At 39.8% G+C, this 17,470-nt stretch overlaps 1 protein-coding gene across 20 annotated transcripts in view; it reads left to right on the forward strand.

Moving 5' to 3' along the window:
* The first annotated feature begins 13,061 nt into the window (after positions 1–13,061).
* The window catches only part of rapgef1b (Rap guanine nucleotide exchange factor (GEF) 1b), a 206,002-nt gene continuing 201,593 nt past the window's right edge, over positions 13,062–17,470 (forward strand). For 13 of the 20 annotated variants that reach the window (XM_069514372.1, XM_069514385.1, XM_069514390.1 and 10 more), the window contains exons 1-2: positions 13,062–13,193; positions 13,265–13,396. In XM_069514372.1, coding sequence (XP_069370473.1) covers positions 13,279–13,396 — 118 coding nt within the window. In that variant the 5' untranslated portion in view covers positions 13,062–13,193; positions 13,265–13,278. The remainder of the gene's footprint in view (positions 13,194–13,264; positions 13,397–17,470) is intronic. The other 7 variants (XM_069514392.1, XM_069514401.1, XM_069514382.1 and 4 more) reach the window with 3 other exon arrangements.

The raw sequence follows: 17,470 nt of genomic DNA on the forward strand, positions 1-17,470 counted from the left end.
AGCTTCTGCATATGTATTACAGTCGCACCCAACAGATTCAGAAGCTACAGCTACAACATCGCGGCTGAAAAGAGAAAGCACAGAAAAGAAGAAAGGGCAGAAAAGCAAATTATCCTCTCTATCTGAGTTTGAGCAATAAAAACACTCAAATTATATCTGACTACTAATTCCACAAGTGACTGTTTGTCTGTACGTAAACCACTCATCTTATCGGCTTCACAATTGGCTTGTGTATTGTTGAGGCCCCAGGGAAGCAAGATTCAGACTCGCTATACGTTCAATTTGAATCAAAGTGGACTAAACAGACGAGTAGCAATTTATAGCGCTTGGGTCTGGAGATTGTGTTGATTGTTCCGCAGACCTCTGAATTAGACGACATGCAATGTATGGAAATGTAACAGAAGTAAAGTAAATCATTTAAACTTGTATATAAACCACTTGATAATTCACAGTTATAAAAAAAAAATTCAGTCTCATTTTATGAAAATCATTGACTATAAAATCTTAGCTGCAGATAAACCAGGTAGGATGAAACTGCACACAAAAAGAATTGAGAATATTTTGTAGAACTGTTTGAGGAGGACTCACTGATGAAGTAGCTCTTGAGCCCAGTCCTAACAGACGGGTTTCTAATGGGCACTGACCTCATTAAATACTTTTTATTCCCAATGACAGTCAGCATAGACTCTAATTACATCATGATAGCAGTAATAACCAACAGTTGTACATGTGTAAAAGACGTTATGGTGATTGTAATGTAGCCAAACAAACATTTGGTGTAATCCGTCCTTCACACCATATGTCTCCCATTCAAATCAAATGACATGAAGCCAACTGGCAATCACATCACATCCGTGCACAGATTTCTACTGTCGGCTGCATTCACGTCCATCACTGCTTTCTATTGTGAAACATCAAGATCCATTTCTGTCCACGTCACCTGAGTGAGTGCGTCTGCTCTGCCTGACTCGTTGTTTGTATGTGAACACTGAAGTGAGCATTAGTTTCAATAAGCGTGACGGCAGCTGCTTTGTATGCAGAGCTGATACAAAAGTAATTCCCTGTTCTACTTAAATCACACGTCGTTTTCTGGGATGGATGGATGGAAATATTTCATATTTCCCAGGGAATAATTCCTGGATCTTGATGGAAAAAAAATCAGACTAATATCTTTGAGTATGTGCAGTTTGGTAAAGCTTTTTTTAAGGGGACTGTTGGGCCTTGGTGGTTTGACAGATTTTTTAAAAAGTATTGTGTATTATTATGTATGAAATGAAGTTCCATCCATCTATTCATCTATTATCTTCACCACTTATAGTTTAAGGGTCACGGGGGAGCGGAACTGGAACCAATCCCAGTTTACATTGGGCGAGAGGCTGCACCAACCAAGATAACCTGTTAACTTGGAGGTTTTTAAACAGTTTAATGTATTATGTTGTTTTGTCTTTACTGACAAAAGAACATAACCATCTTAAACAAGGTGGTGTGAAAGTGTAAAGTAAACTACCTTAGTTTTATTCCACCACTGAATGTTTCATAAATCTATAATTTATAGATATAAATGAAATCTGCTATAATTGCAAACATCAGAAAAATTATTTTCCGGCTCTCTGTTTTGTCACAGTTTCTCCACTTGGGGGCAGCACACACTGAGCTGGAGTTGTAACAAGAGTCAGTTCAAGGACAAACCTGATTCTTAAAGGACAAATATAAAGTGGAGACATGATCACACTTTTGTATCTGTTGTGCAGAATTAAACATTAAGAGTGTGTATATACCTGTTTTGTTGTTATTAATATTTGACCTGAAAGGCTTATATCTAAGACTAGTATTAAGTCTATAATCCTATACTAAGGACATTTCTCCACGAGTGTGTCCATTCAGTTTTACAATAATAATAATAATCTTAGGCAAACCTTTTGTGGACTTCACCCTAAAACTGTTTTTCTCTTTTTAAATAATTTCTGGCCTCTCATCTCCTCTAGTTTCAGTCTTTAATTAGAAACAGAGAGAAACTGTCCGGAGTCTCTGTCAGGTCCTGCTCTGAGGTCAACCAGGTGAATGTGCATTTCTATTTTTACACGACATGGAGCTTATGTTTCACTAATTTTTATGCTGCTGGAGAATAAAAGCAAATTACACTATTTATACCCAATATTGGACCAATGAACATCTGCTTCCAGTGAAATCTGCCTCGGGGGCTGATGCAGCTCCAGAGTGGATCTTACTGCCATGAGTTTTAATTTATCTTTCATGTTCAGTAATGTCAGGACAAAGAAGCACCAGTTGGACTCTGGTGCTGCAAATGAGGGTGGAATCTTCACTGTACGGCCGAGGGGGAAAAGGGGGGACTCTCCTTCGAGGCCCTGTAGTGTAACATTGTGCTGAGAGATCATCTTAATCTTAGCGACAGACTTCTTGTTTGTAAAATGTATCAACAACTCAATACTCTGACTGCAGAAACCATTTTTACCCCTTGGGGACAGTGGAAAGAGTTTGTTTTAAAGTTAATATAGCAAACTTGTGAGGAATCAGTTGCATATTTACACATCCAGCAGATACAGGGCAGCATTAGTATTCATCTGGAGTCATGTTTCTGGCCATCTGATGAATGTAAATCCTGTATTTACTCTGCTTTTAGCTCGGATTCTGGCCTCTACCAACTCCAGGGGGAAATCTGGATCCTGCTCCTTAAGTCCACTCGTCCCTGACTAAAAATATTGCTGTGTTGTTTATTGGTGTTTTACTTAATAACAGCCGTTGTACAGTGCAGTCATAGCTTGAACAGCTATACAATGAGTTTAAAGACTTTCACAATCAAAACATTGATTATTGAAACTTAATTTACTTTCATTTATATTTGAATACATGTGAATTTAAAGATATTTACTGAAAACATCTGTATTCATGTGGCGTGTAAGATTTCAAGAGTATTATCTCATTCTTATGTTTCCCTGTGAGGGATTATTTAAATTTGGATATTTCAACTTCAGGTTTTGTGTCTGGATTTATTTATTTATTCTAATCTAACTGAGCTCAAACTGCTTCAACGGAACACATGCAATCCTTTAAAAACAAAATAGAAGAAAAACCTATGAATTTCCATAACAGCTGAGGTCACCTCTCCCAATGAAAGTGAGATGTTGTTGAAAGTTTAAAAAAGTTAACAAGTTATTCATTTTGTTAATCAATTGCAACTTCTCTCTAATAAAATAGGTGATTTATTTAAATTCAGACAGATGGTTTTCAAAGTAACAATATATTTTATTGCTATTAATTTTGCTGTGTTTAAAATTAAGTGCTCAGTGGCTGATTTTAAGATTCATTAAGCAACCATCCACTGGCTGTTACTCACTATCATGCAAACTGTTTTTCTGCTCTCCTTCCACCTCATATACATTATCAGGTTATCCCTCCTTGTCCCCTCTGTCTCCTCTTTTTCACAACCACACATGTCCCTACAGGCTGTCCCCTTCCTTTACAATCCTTTATTTCTTCACTATCTCTCAGCTTTCTCTCTCCTCAGACACACTACAGCAGACAGTCACTGTGAGAGGTAATGGTCAATCTCTAATAACCCCTTACTCCTGCTGCGAGGGTCACACCCGTGAGGTGTTATGAGAACCAAAACAACAAAAATACATTACATCATGTCCCTTAATCCTAGATTAGGATTGCAGAGCTCAATAAGGAATAGACTGCAAGTACCATATGACCTATAAATTATCTAATACATGATGTGGCTCAGAATTCAGAGAGAATCATCCACTAGTCAGAAGGTCGGTGGTTCGATCCCTGGCTCCTCCAGTCCACATTCTGACGTGTCCTTGGGCCCTACATACTCAACCTCATATTGCCCCCTGACGGCTGTGCTGACAGTCTATGAATTATGTGTGATAGAAGCGTGTGAATCAGTGAATGTGATTTATGGAAGACTTACCTTCAGTTTTAAAAGGAAACTGCATGCTTTTATAAATCCAGAGAAAAATTAAAAAATGAGTTTTATTTTAAATGTGCTTTCACCTCTTCTCATAAGAACACCCACCTCCCTGTATCCTGCACCAGCTGTCCTTATCAATTTTCTGTAAGGTCGAGGGTCACGCTAAATATAAATATAGACTTCAGACCTTTCTGATAAACACAGCTGCCTGAAAACTCAGCAAACACATTTTTTTTAGATAGAACAGTTCTATGTTTGGTAAAGTCAGTCAATGCAGTTTGCTCCAGACTAAAATATTTCAGCTGTCCGATGGATTTACAGTTTATACCATAGATTGCAAAGAAAGAAGAGTAAACCTAAAATCCAGAAATGAAGCCATAAAAACCTGGATACAAATTCTCCAATTTTATGGTGAAGACATGATTTGGAGTCTGCACATTTCAGGTGATGGGGTCACAGTGGCGAGGTCCCGTTGATCCACATGCTCCACGTGAGTTAGTCTCAGCTGTCAATCAAACATATGATCAAATTTACTGGGAAGATTAACACTTGAACATCAGTGAGATAAGAACTGAAAAAATGACACACACCATATTTCAGAAAAATGTATTTGACGTGCATACTTCATTTTAGTTTTGTCCATGTTCCATCAACAAACATGGAGGAGGCGGGGTTTATGACCTATGCTGCAGAAAGCCACCAGGGAGCAAATGAGATGCTTTGGCTCCAATTTTGGGGAGCTGTCACGTCATCCATCTTTATACACAGTCTATAACTGTGTCCAATTCAGGGGACGCTTCTTTCAGAGGCTGCATTTGAAGACCGATTGCATCACAGTGGTGCAACTAGGCTGTCCCATTATGCGACCATTCAACGGATTCATTGCACTTTGGCGACAAACAAGATAGCAAAGAGATTTTTTTGGCAACAAGCAACGAGACCAAAATGGCCGATGCTTACACTTTTAAATGTAAGTGTCAGGCTTCAGCTCAACTGAGAAGCATACAAACAGTACAAAGCCACATCAAGGGATCCTAAAAGTTGCTTGTCGTGCCCACCTGCAGCCCTGTTGCTAGGAAACAGCAATAAGGGCGGGACAAGCTGCTGATTCAAATCAAAGAAACCAGACCGTCAGTTTGACCTTTATGTTCTATGTGGCCTACGAAGATGCAGCCTTTAGACCACATCCTCTAAATGAGGCCAAAAATTAACTGGGAAACAATTTATGGTTTGAACAGACACATGTTCCCCAGAGGATGAACCCCATTGACCTCTGTGATACACCACTTTTCCTCTAGTGCCACCTGGAGGTAGAAGTTGGTAGGTGTTCATGAAAGCTGTGAACTATTCAATGGATTGTCATGAAATCTGGTACAGACGTTCATGTTCCCCTCAGGACTAATTGTAAGTTTGGTCACCTTTGAAACTAGCACAGAGCAGCTGGAGATGAGGCTCTGAATCACAGCCAGGAGCTGCTGCTCTTCCTCTCTTGTCTTCTTCATAATCCTGAATGGAGAGCTTGTAATCCTCCCTCATGTTCATATGTGTTGTCACCTGTTCCTGCTTCTGCTTTGTCTTAAAGGGGATGTTTCTCGCTATATCTTTTGATTATTGTACTGGCTTTTGTCAGGTTCTGTTGATGCTGAAGTGATTATACTTCAACTCCGAAATGTCTGAAATAATTCCCATTACATTAAGACAGACTAATGTTCAGTGAGATAAAAATATTCTGCATCCGATGAGATTTGGAGCCTTTTAATAATGTTCGATTAGCAAATGAAAAAACAGCACTTTTGCGAAATCAAATCATCTTTCTTTTAGCAGCATGAATGTGTAATTTGATCAGAAACACACAAATGAATAGACGGACAGAGGCAAATCACATAATCTCAATTCCGCGGTGGAGACATCCCATAGCAACATGAAAGCAGGGCCAGATTAATCATTTAGGCCTGTGGCTTCCAACCATAGTGGCAGGAAAAAATGTTTCCCACCCGCAGGTGTCACTCTGATATGATTTGTTGATTTGAAATCATTAAACTGCTTATTTAAACATACAAGGTTGGATCAAGATGGACCAGAACAGGAGTGTAATGTGTGGGTATCATCAGTGAATATGACATGTTCCTTATCAAAGATGTAGTTTTCTTCATTTTTGATGGTGAAAAGATAAATAAAGTGACCAAAGTCTAAGACTTTCTAGTTTTATCGTCATTGGAGTCACCACCTGCATCTCTTATTGATGAAGACTACCTGACGTGATGAATTGCTTTGGAGTTTTAAAGTATATGTGTTTATTTTGTATGTTGTAAGTTGTTCTGACTGAAATGCTTATATTGACATTGGATGAATTGAAGATTGCACAACAGAATGTACACTTGTTTTTGCAGATTACCCTTAACCACTATTATAACCATCTACGTCAATATGTATGGATGTTTGTGTATGATGTGTCTGATGAGTGGATATCATTTGTGCCTTGATTTTTTATTTCTTTGATCAGTCAATACAGATGTTTTAATGATGAACGTGCACATTTTACATTATTCACATGTCTGTCACACCTATACTTTTTCTGTGCTCTTTGTTATTACTATGCAGACACTGAAAAGAGGTGTTGAGGTGGATTGCCTGATCACATAACTAACATAAATAATAAAATAATATAAAACTGCTGAAAGCTGCATAATATATGCTGTGTTAGATGTCATCCTTTCTATTGTGTAAAAAATGAGAAATAATGATAACAGTTCTTAATAACAAGGAAAGAACCAAGATTGTTATGTAAATGCTCGAAACACATAAATATAACACATTTTTGTTGAGAGCATCCATGTTTTTTTCCCCACATTCTGACATCGGAATGACTTCACAACTCTGGACCTTCCGAGGATCATGTGAATGGTTCCTAATGTTCTTCCAAGTAAACATGCTAAGTTATGCCCTCAATATAATGTTTCACTCACTCCTAAAATATCACTTCATATTACGTTTGGAGTCTTCAATGTTCATTTACTTAAACCACAGACTTTTGCGTCACGCACATGCACAAACTCCAGGCTGCCATCTTCTGCCATCTGGCCACTCTCCCACACAGTCCAGATCTGTGAATTGCAGCTCTGACTGTCGTCTCTCCAGAAAAATCTCTTGTAGCGGCGAGGGAGCGCTGTAGTTCAGTGACACGGCTCCTTGGAGCCCAGTCACCACCACTGTGTGGCATCCATTGTTGCATTACTTGTGGTCAGACGTCCACCTCTGGCGACCCTAAGCCAATGCTTTCCCAGAAGCTTTTATATTTGGGAGATTATAATAAGGACACTACAGATGCGGTATATGTTCTGTGAGGTACATGAAGATGTTGGGAGTGCAGTGAGACACAGTTAGTTTTCATGAAGTTTTTTCTGTCATTTACCGCAGTACTTCTGAGAACTCCAGTCAAACAGTGAGTTCTTCCTGCCGAGCTCCTTGTCGTGCTTTGTATCTAACTGATGGGACGTGTCACCAAGTGTGCGGTGATGGACAGCAGTGATCCATGTGAGAGCTGCAGGGAGCTTAGTCCACATGCTTTTCTGATTTTCTGAGCTTTCTGACAGAATCATGAATATTTGCCCAGAATTGACATCCTTCACTGCAGCAACACTTTTTTTGTTTTCCTTCATTTTTGAATCTTCCCTTACTTTCACAAAAAGAATCTGAAACCCCACAGGGTTGTGTAGCTTTCAGGCAGGATGTTTGACCAACAGCAGGCAAGCAATTAATCCTTTCCAAAGCTGCAATTAATTCTCATAGTCTCATCTTCATTAAACACCCACTATCAACACTTGTTTATTGAATTCCCTGGTTTGAGGCTGGATACAAAGCTCGATTGGAGGCAGCTAAATGAAGCAGGTATTAACTGGAAATGATTTTCTCAAGCACTAGAAAAACATAAGAATAGTCCAAACTTCATAGAAAACAACTTTTCTCAGCAGCGTGGAAAACACAAGTGTAACAAATAACATTAGCAAGAGCCACTGTTCAATTTAGGTGTGTCAGAGGGCAGCCACATGAAATGTAGCCATAACTGCTTGTGATTGTTACATCTATAGACTGTATATAAAGATGGACGATGCGTCTCCACTTCCTCCCACTATCCAGAAATGAAGACAAACTATTTCGTCTCTTGTGCATTTGGAGCCAGAGTCTGCAGTAGTGATGGGGGGATGGCATCGTGAGTCAGTCTCAGCTGTCAATCATGATGTTTCAAATCATTAAATCAGCATCAAATAACAAATTAAACCCAAACTTACCAGAAAAATGAAAACCTATCAGTGTGATAAGAGATGCCTAAAATGACAGAAACCATCTTTGAGAAATATGTATTGAAATAGTACTTTGACCATTTTTTAGTTTGGTCAATATCCCATCAAATAACAATAGGTGGGGTTTATGACCTTTATGCTACTGCAGGCAGCCACCAGGGAGCGATCAAGGTGCTTTGGTATCTCTTTTGGGCTTCTCCACATCTTTATGTGTCTACGGTCACGCCTGCTGATATGTCAATATGACCACTGTGTCAAAGATTTGTGACAAATAATGTCAAACAAATACAAAGATAAACACACAGTTACGCTGTCATGTCTCCACTCTGGAAAACACTGTATGAATTCAGATTGTAATGAATGCTTGTCTGTTTGAGTAGAGGAAAAGGCATTCACACAGAAGTAAATCAGACACGCTTTTTAAGGCCCATGTGAAACAAAGCTGCAGAACATCAAGGTGTGCCATGCATCAATGATCCAAAAACAGAATCTGTGAAAATGCTCGAAGTCAAAACCAGGAACCTGGAAGTTCCCGATAACAACACCTGGGGGCAGATCATCCACCAGGAAGAAGTATTGAGTTTAGATGAGCCAGCATGTACAATATCAGGGCCCTGCTCCTCAGGATATCGATTACACTTGTACTTGACGGATCCCTGATAGATCAGTTGCTGTATCTAACAAACCTACAAACAGCCATTAATTAAATATCAACCTTCCTTTTTCAGGTCTTTTAATGTTCAGTCATCAATAACACAAATTATAGTTATTCTAGTATTAATATGGGTCTTGTATTTTGCACACTGCAATGCAGATCCAATAACATTTGGCAGCACTTTAGCTCTGTGCCCTCTGGGAACCTCCCGGCGCTGTTGCATCAATACCCCTGCCCTGGTGGCAAATTAAAAAAAATAAAAACAACAACAGCAACAAATGAGGTAGCTTCCATTAGGTTCACAGATGCAAAGATATAGATGAGTGCAGCTTTTTGTGCTGCAGGTGTTATGACACCTTTGTCAGACTGAGGCATAAAGGATGTGCTAAGAATAGGCAGAGGTCATCTATGATGCTGGTACATGCTGAGCTGGGGAACACTTTACACTGTCACAAAAAAATTTATACAATTTGTTATTTTTTCAATTTTAAGTGAAATACAACTGCGATACTAAAACTGGGCTGCATTGCACGCAGAGAAAAACATTTATTATTAAAAAGCGATAAATTATTTATTATCAGACCGTGAGATTCAAAGGTAATGATGCATCAGATTAGACAATATTAAAGAACTAGTCCTTGTGGAAACTTGTCTGGTGTGTTAAAGAGTGTTACATTAGAGGATCAATAACAATCAGATTTCAGCACATCCTGGCCAGACGTGTGTTTTGTCTGGCTCTGCACAAAGTGTGGTATAAAGAGACAGGATCTGGTCGAGTAGCTGCGTCTTTATTTTCCTGTTATTTCTGCTGATATTACACAGTACACATAGCATAGTGGACAGAGAAAAACAAGTGACGCTATTTCCTGTTGGCTGACGTCCGCCTGTGAAAGCAGGAGTCATGTTCTCCAACGAGTCCCGATCATCGGGGGCAGAGGCACAGGCTATGATGGCATGCATGGCAGACCTGGTCACAGATGGTACATTTAGGCGCCCCATAGGCTGCCTGCTGTCAGGACACACACGTTACACAAGAAACACAGTTTTTTCCCTCCGCTTTCACTTCAGATGTGCTGACACAAACACCTCCTTCAGGTCCTCCTCTGTGCAAATATCACTGATACACTCTTTGGGTATCTGACAGATTTCTCCATATATCTGTGATGGGGCTTTTTTTCATTTTGGCAGTGGATGAAACAAATAATAATGTATTAGCTCAAGTTTTTGAGATGTGCCCATTTTCAAAGGATTGGGTGTAAATATCCAGGTCTGTGGGAAATGTGGGGACGCCTATAACCTTTTAGTGCAACAGATAATTGCACTCTACCGCATCAGTTTCTGAGTTTCAGTTCCCAGGTCTGCAGGGAGGCTCTGAGCAGTCTCACTTTTTTCTTGCTCTTTCTAAATTGACCTTATTGACTCCATCTCCATCTCTTTCTTGTGATAAAGTGCTTTTGGCAGATCTCATTAAAGTTAGACGCTACGTCTAAAGGAGGTTTATCGCAGATCTCCCCAAGGCCTGGCATCTCGTTAGCAACATGGAAAAGTTCTTGAATCAATCAGAAATTTGAAAGCCCCCGCTGTTCTTTGTCCTGACAGTCTTAAGACCTGCCAGTTGAAGGGTAAAAAAAACATGTGAGCTTCTTAAAAAACAAATATATAACTGTCTGTGTAAATAAAAGTGATTTGTAATCCTTCCAGGAGTTTTTTGTAATCCTGCTAACTAACAATGAAAATGTGACGTCCTTAGCTGATGTAGCGGCTCATATGGTGACTCTTGGGCTTTGTGGTGCCCAACAAATCTGGATTCTTGTAAGTCACATATTTCTGCTTATGTCTGTCAACTTTTTTAGGGCATGTTATGACTTCTAATTTCTTATTTAAATATCAACTCACAGTTCCTGCAAAGTCTTGAGGCTTTTGAAAACAGATACCTTTCCGGGGAAAAATACACAACAATCGTTTCTGTATTTCAGAAAATCTTTTCCTCAGTACACAGTAAATACATAACTGAAGCCTTCACTTGAACGTTCAGACGTGTGACAGTAGCTGACACAGTGCTCCGCCATCCATGAAGAACGTGCTGGAAAGGGATAACTGTGAGAGGAGCGTTGGGGAGAGACGAACAAGAGCAGAGAGCTCAAAAGAGGTGGAAGTAAACTTCCTAACCTTTTTACGGAGCAACTGAGAAAGGCTTTTTGAAATCTAAAAGAAAAAAGAGAAAATCCCCCAAAAGATATTACAGATGAAGGACATTTCTCATCACTTAGAGAATTTGCTTCTGCTGTGAAGCTGCTACATTTTTTAACTCATACCCCAAAAAAACAAAAATTGGAGCACAGACAAAACCAAAATCAAGTGTAGCTTGAGACCAACTTGTGATGGGAACAGGCCAGTCAGCATCAACATGGACGACGTGACAGCTCCCCAGAAGTGAAACCAAATAGTCTTGATCGCACTCTGGTGGCTGGCTGCAGCATAGGTCATAACCCTTTCTCCCCCATGTTAGTGAATGGAACATGGACAAAAATATTTATATTTAAGTTAGAATTTTTTAACTAGTTGTTTGTTGCTATAAAAACGTGGTGAAACAGCACGAATGACAGCAACTAGACCTCGTTGCCTTGGCTCCATCCTCGATTGCTACCACGGAGATTCTGACTCAAAATGCCCAAGATGGCTGCGCTCATCACCTGAATGGTTTGGCTTCGTTTCTGGAAAGTGAAAGCAAGTGAAGATGCGTCGTCCATCTTTATATACAGTCTGACAACAATTAATGTGTAACACCATCCTTATCCTGACCTAACCTTATCCTAATTCTTATCCCAAACTTAAAAGCAAATGTTAACTTTCACCTTAAATGTCCTTACTTCATACAGTAAGGTCTACACTCAGTACACCCCCCCCCCCCCCCCCCCCCCCCCCACACACACACACACACACACTATTAATACTGTATATGCTGTGACTATGTGAATTGCTTCTTCCCCTAAGGAGGAAGGCTGTGTTTCAGTTCTTTTTGTCAGTTTGTTTTGTCAGACCCTGAGCTGTGCTGCCTTCTAAGCAAAACTCTCAGTCTTCAGGTGACTTCAACTACAAGTATGTCACTGCTGGAGACGATGTTTACTCTGCAGAGTTGTGCGTCTCTTAAATGTCAGCGCTTCTTTGTTGGTGAACTCAGCTTCCTTCCCTCGTGTCACTTAGTTGCCAAGTATTCTTTTATGCCTGATTCCTTTTTTATAGACTCATTTCTTGCTCCAAATTCTCTTGACCTCCATATTGCTGAGTGCTGCGTCTCTCTCAGATCTTAATTTTAATCAGTCCACGTTGGACAGGCTGAAATCACAGAAGTGGGTTTGTGAATTTCCTCCCTGCTGCTTGAAATTAATGTCAGTTTACCTCAAAACCCTGATTGTATGCTCCAGAGTATAAGGGGCAAATTTTATACAAGGGACAGATTTTTTTTTTTTTTACATTTTGCACTCTTGAACACAAACTCTTTATTTCAGTCTCTCGTTGTGACAGGTACTACTTTATGCCCCAAATTTGTTTTTGGACAAAGCCATCTGGAGGTATGTGGACTCTGCTGTTTCCTGTGACTGTGAGGAATGACGGTCAGGTCCCTGGAGTCCTTTAATGGCGGAACTTTCTTCACATGAATAAAAGTCTCCAACTTGCTGATGCACATCCCCTGCACCTGTGTCACCTGTGGTTTTGGCATATCATTGCCAAAAACACTCACCAGATGCATCACTGATGAATATGCAAACATATGCATGGACAACCTTCCACACAAACACTGATATTAGTAATTTGGGGGATTTTTCACACCAAACAGCATTCTACTTTTTAGTACTTTAGTATATATATATAATGTTTTTAATATTATATTCATAAAGTTGACCTCTCCCAGAGTACTGGCCTGGTGCTGCAAATAAAGAATTATCCGTAGTTGTAGAGCAACGATCAGAATTTTACATATCATGGAAATATAAAATAAAAACTGTAAACATTTATTTTTAAAACAGTAAAGAGTCGAGTACCAAAGAAGCTTCTAATATTACATTTATTACAAATTTTATTAAAAATGTTTTTGTGCCCATTGCTGCACCAATTCCTGTTTCTTCAAATTAGTGCAACAGCGCCCCTCTGGGTTCTCAGGGCGTGTGGTCAGAGGTGGAATTGCACCCTGAAACTCGCACTCCTGTGGACTCGCACCTGCAAACTGTTGATTTAAAATAACTGAGGCGACAGAAGCTCAGGACGAAGAAGAAGAAGAGAAGAAGAAGAAGCTGAGGTCAGTTTCACGCGCTAACACTCCAGCTAACTGGTCCTCCTGTTGCTAAAGCTGCCCATGTCTTTGTTTAGAGAGGCCCGTGTTGATGAAACTTCTGTGGGCGAAGGAAAAACAAAACGACCATGACAACAACAACACGTGGGAGACTGCTGTGTGTGCTCCGTGTGCGGATGTGGACGAACGCAGCTGCTTCATCAAACAAGGTGAGTCAGTTAATTTCATTTTGTCTGTTTCTTCGCTTTCTGCTCGGTGTCCTGCTGGTTAAAGTGTCCCACCATCAGCTGCTGTGTTGTGGGTACGACTGGTTGTGGAGGTGGTGACACTGAGCATGTCATTGCTGCTGTCCACATTGAGTTTCCTCTGTAACTTGTCCACTTGTTTGCTGTAAACTCACCTGTGCTAGTGTCAGTGGCCGGAGCAGAAGACATTGCAGTTGTTTGTGAGTTTTGTTTTCAAGCTGTGCTGCCTCTACCCAATCTCTACAGCACATTTCATGCTGGAGATACAGAGGAGTGTGTAAGTCATGTGTTTGATGCATGCAGGGATGCTTTCCGACACCGACGTAAACTTTGAATCTCTGCATGCCTTAAATATTCTTTTAGTATCCGCTGATGGTCACTTACTTCAACTGGTGTTTGGCATTGGTTAGTGCAGTAGAACATACAAAGAATATTCTCCATCTTGTCCTATGTTAAAACGGCGGGACAGTGTTTGGATTGAAAAGGCAAAGAGGTAAATGATGTCTGCTCTACTGAGCGGGCCACATGGCTTTTATAGTACTGCCATGCAAGCCAGTAGTGATTTGAGCTAAAGGCACTACTTAAAAAGCATTGCAAAATTTACCAAAACATCCCTTTCAACACACAAGCTCTGACTGTGACTGTAATTTTTAAAAATGCAAAGAAATTTGACTGAGATATTATCAAAGCGTATCACAAAGTATTCAGTGAAAGTCACTGCAGATGCTTCTACCAACAAATGTTTCAATATTGTTAGAAGTCGCTTTCAGGAGCTTTGAGCCTCATCCACTGTTGAATCTCCATGCTGCTGTATGACTCCAGGATCAGCAGAGAGGGCAGACATCTCAGCCCTAAGTTTGAGAAACTGGCAACGGGAGCTCTGATGTCAGCCCCACTGCTTCACTGAGCCTGACAACTCAGTGCATTGACAAAGATTTTGTCTTTTTGGCCTGAAGCACAGGCGTTTTGAGGATCACATACTGCACAGCGGCAGCAGCATATGTCAACATGTTTGAAGTGTGGCACCCTGATGCTTCAGAAGTGCACGTGGTGGTTAAGGACAATGCGAGAAACAGGGCTAAGGCAATGGAAGACAGCCAAACTATGGCTTGTTTATTTAACAAGTGGCCCACAAACCTTTTAACATTGTCAAGTTTCATTTTGAAGGCTCCAGCAGGATAAAACCACAAAGTGGAACTGTGAACATAATATAGTGAAGGAAACAAGCAAATATAAAGTGTAGCACACTGTAACCTGTCACTCAGGAGGTAATCACGGCTATGTGACCAGAATCTTTACAAGAAATGTTGCTTTAAGGAACTACTGATGAGAATATGCTCATGTGATGCATCTTTAGCAGGTGTTTTTCTAATAAATAGTTGTAAACAAGGGAAGACAAAGCAGACTGGAGAACAGCCCAAAGGTAGAGGCTGTTTATACCTTTTAATGATATTAGATAGTGTTCTGTAAATCATCTGTACTTGCTCTAAGGTAAAATGATCTTTATGAAAGCCTGGAGTGTGTGAAGAACAATCAAGTTGATTCTGGTGTGAAATGATTTGCAGGTCGGTGGTGGAATGTTCTTCATCTGCGTTTTATGTCTTTGTTACATAATTTTGGAATCTTTGTGTAATTTAGGGAACTGACTAAACTGACTCTTGTATGACATACATATGGTCTGTCATCATCACCCATGTGGGCTGCGTCTACCTATACTTGACATCCATCAGTTTATAGTTGGGCCTGCATCTGTTGTCAATTCGTTTTTTTTTTAATTAAATGAAAAGAAGTCTTTCTATGTAAATGGAGAAAATGAATAAACAGGTTCACTTCATTGATTCTGTTTACAACTGTAATATCATTATGGTTTTACTACCAGCAAAATGAACATCCTGATCGTTCAAACATTATATTCTCAGAGGTGGAGACTGCAACCACTCAGAGACACTTACACTTCTTTTCTTCTTGTATTGTTTAATTCTGTCTCAGCTTGTTGCAACTGAACAGAAAGTCTGAACGATCCAAAAAACGAAACTGAAAAGTCTGAAGGTCTGCACCCAACAAGGTGAAGCATTGAACGTGGGTTGAATCCTTGGGAAATTGTTCAATGTTGCTGGGGGTTAAAAGGGTTTAAACATATTTGTTTCTCTTCCAGACAGGTACATTAGCTGAACTCGCAGCATATTGACAATCTTACAATGACGGTAAATGCTCTGCAGCCTCTCCATGGTCTGATGTCCGATCGTGATAGCTGCTCTGAAATTGCAATGAAATTAAATAATTCTGTCCTTACATATATCTCCTTACACTCACAAAAAATATCCAGAAAGAGCTCCAGCTATTTTATCACTACTAGTTGTTTATCAATTCAATGTTTTGCCCACACTGCAGACCGAGAGTCTCATGGTTGTTGCAGACATGCACAGTGGAACATGCACTTATTAGACACTAATGTTAGTGGAGCAGAGCTTGCATAATCAGCATACTCTGATTACATGGCATTAATTGAAATAACAGCTTCGGGGAAGATTTTTTTTTTCCGACCCATTTCTGCCTCCCTCTACTCAGCAACTATGAGTTTTTATATATTGTTTTATTATTTCTTTAAATCCGAAGTTCTTTGAATTCAGAGAGTTACTCACCCTCTCTTTATCTCTCCCAGTCTCTCTGATCCTAGTGTTTGTTAAGAGTTGTGCCTTTATCTACAAGAGGACACACTGAACCATCCTTGTCCTCTCAGTGCCACTTCACTCTCTGTAGTCACTGTGGGTCTTTGTTGATTCGTCCTGATTTTTACTGTATTCGTGTCGGTGGGGTTTCTGTTGTGACGCTCAGTTTGAGCACTCGTCTGTTTATCTAATAAACTTTTCATATAGTTGTTAGATCAATGTCATCCCATTTCTTCTCCTGAAAGTTATTGGCATTCATGATGAAGATTCGGTCTTATGGATTTAAACTTGTGCTTTAGGGGAGTGCATGCTGCAGGCTTGTGCTCGGCACGCCTCTGTGTCTGGCAGTGCTTCTGGGTGTCTTTACAGATTTCTTTTAGCTCTGCCTCAGGCTAGACGCCTCAGGTAGACACCTCATCAAGATGACTGATAGGAACTTGACCAGTTAACAGGGAGGCGAGTGAGACTACACTCTCTGCTGACTCCAGACACAGAGTGGCATTCTGTATATTTAATTCGATCCTATTATAGTTTTAGTCTCCATTTGTAATTAATGTTAGTTCATGTCCTTGAGGGGATTACCTCCTATCAGTTCTGTGTTCGTTCATTTCGGCGTTCACACATAACGAGGACTTGGCTAAGGGAAATACGATGTGCACCGTGCAACATTAAGGTTGTGGCCTGGTAAAGCATGAATTATTCATCTAATTAATGCACTTTTATTCAGTGATTTTCACAGGATCAACACACACTGCTACCACACCACTCTGGTAATGACAGGTGGAGTTTTAAAGGATAATTTCACACAAACATAGTGACTCGGCTCTTCCAGATCCATATCTTTGCACCTGACAAACAAGTGGAATGTAGGGGATTTATTTTAAGGGAGTTCATGTGCATCTCCTATTCTTTCTTTGTGACAGTGGAAATGATTTCATATGCAATTGCAATTCCATTACACTTTATTGGCTATCAACAGGATTCTCTCCAGATTGACAGTGAACAGAGCAAGGATTTTCAGCATCCGCATCTCTCTCAAGTCTATTTCATATGCACAAAACATTTCTTCCCTGTTGTCAGTGTTGATTTGCATGATGCAACTTATTTATCAGAAATATTAGTGTGTCTGCATACTGATTAGGCTATTGGATACATTTTCAAATATTTTGACAATGTACACGTATATGTCCATATCATATACAATACATGTATGTGTGTGTACATGTGCACATGTATCATGCCATTGATGGGCCTTTAGTCTTTAAATTATTTTTAGTTTTTGAAGCAAATCTGTTTTAAAAAGATAGTTTTTGAAGAAATGTATAATTGATTTGATAAAAGCCTCCAGCATTTTTTATTTAACTGGATT

Source organism: Paralichthys olivaceus, chromosome 18, assembly GCF_024713975.1.
Source record: "Paralichthys olivaceus isolate ysfri-2021 chromosome 18, ASM2471397v2, whole genome shotgun sequence".
Classification (NCBI taxonomy): Eukaryota; Metazoa; Chordata; class Actinopteri; order Pleuronectiformes; family Paralichthyidae; genus Paralichthys; species Paralichthys olivaceus.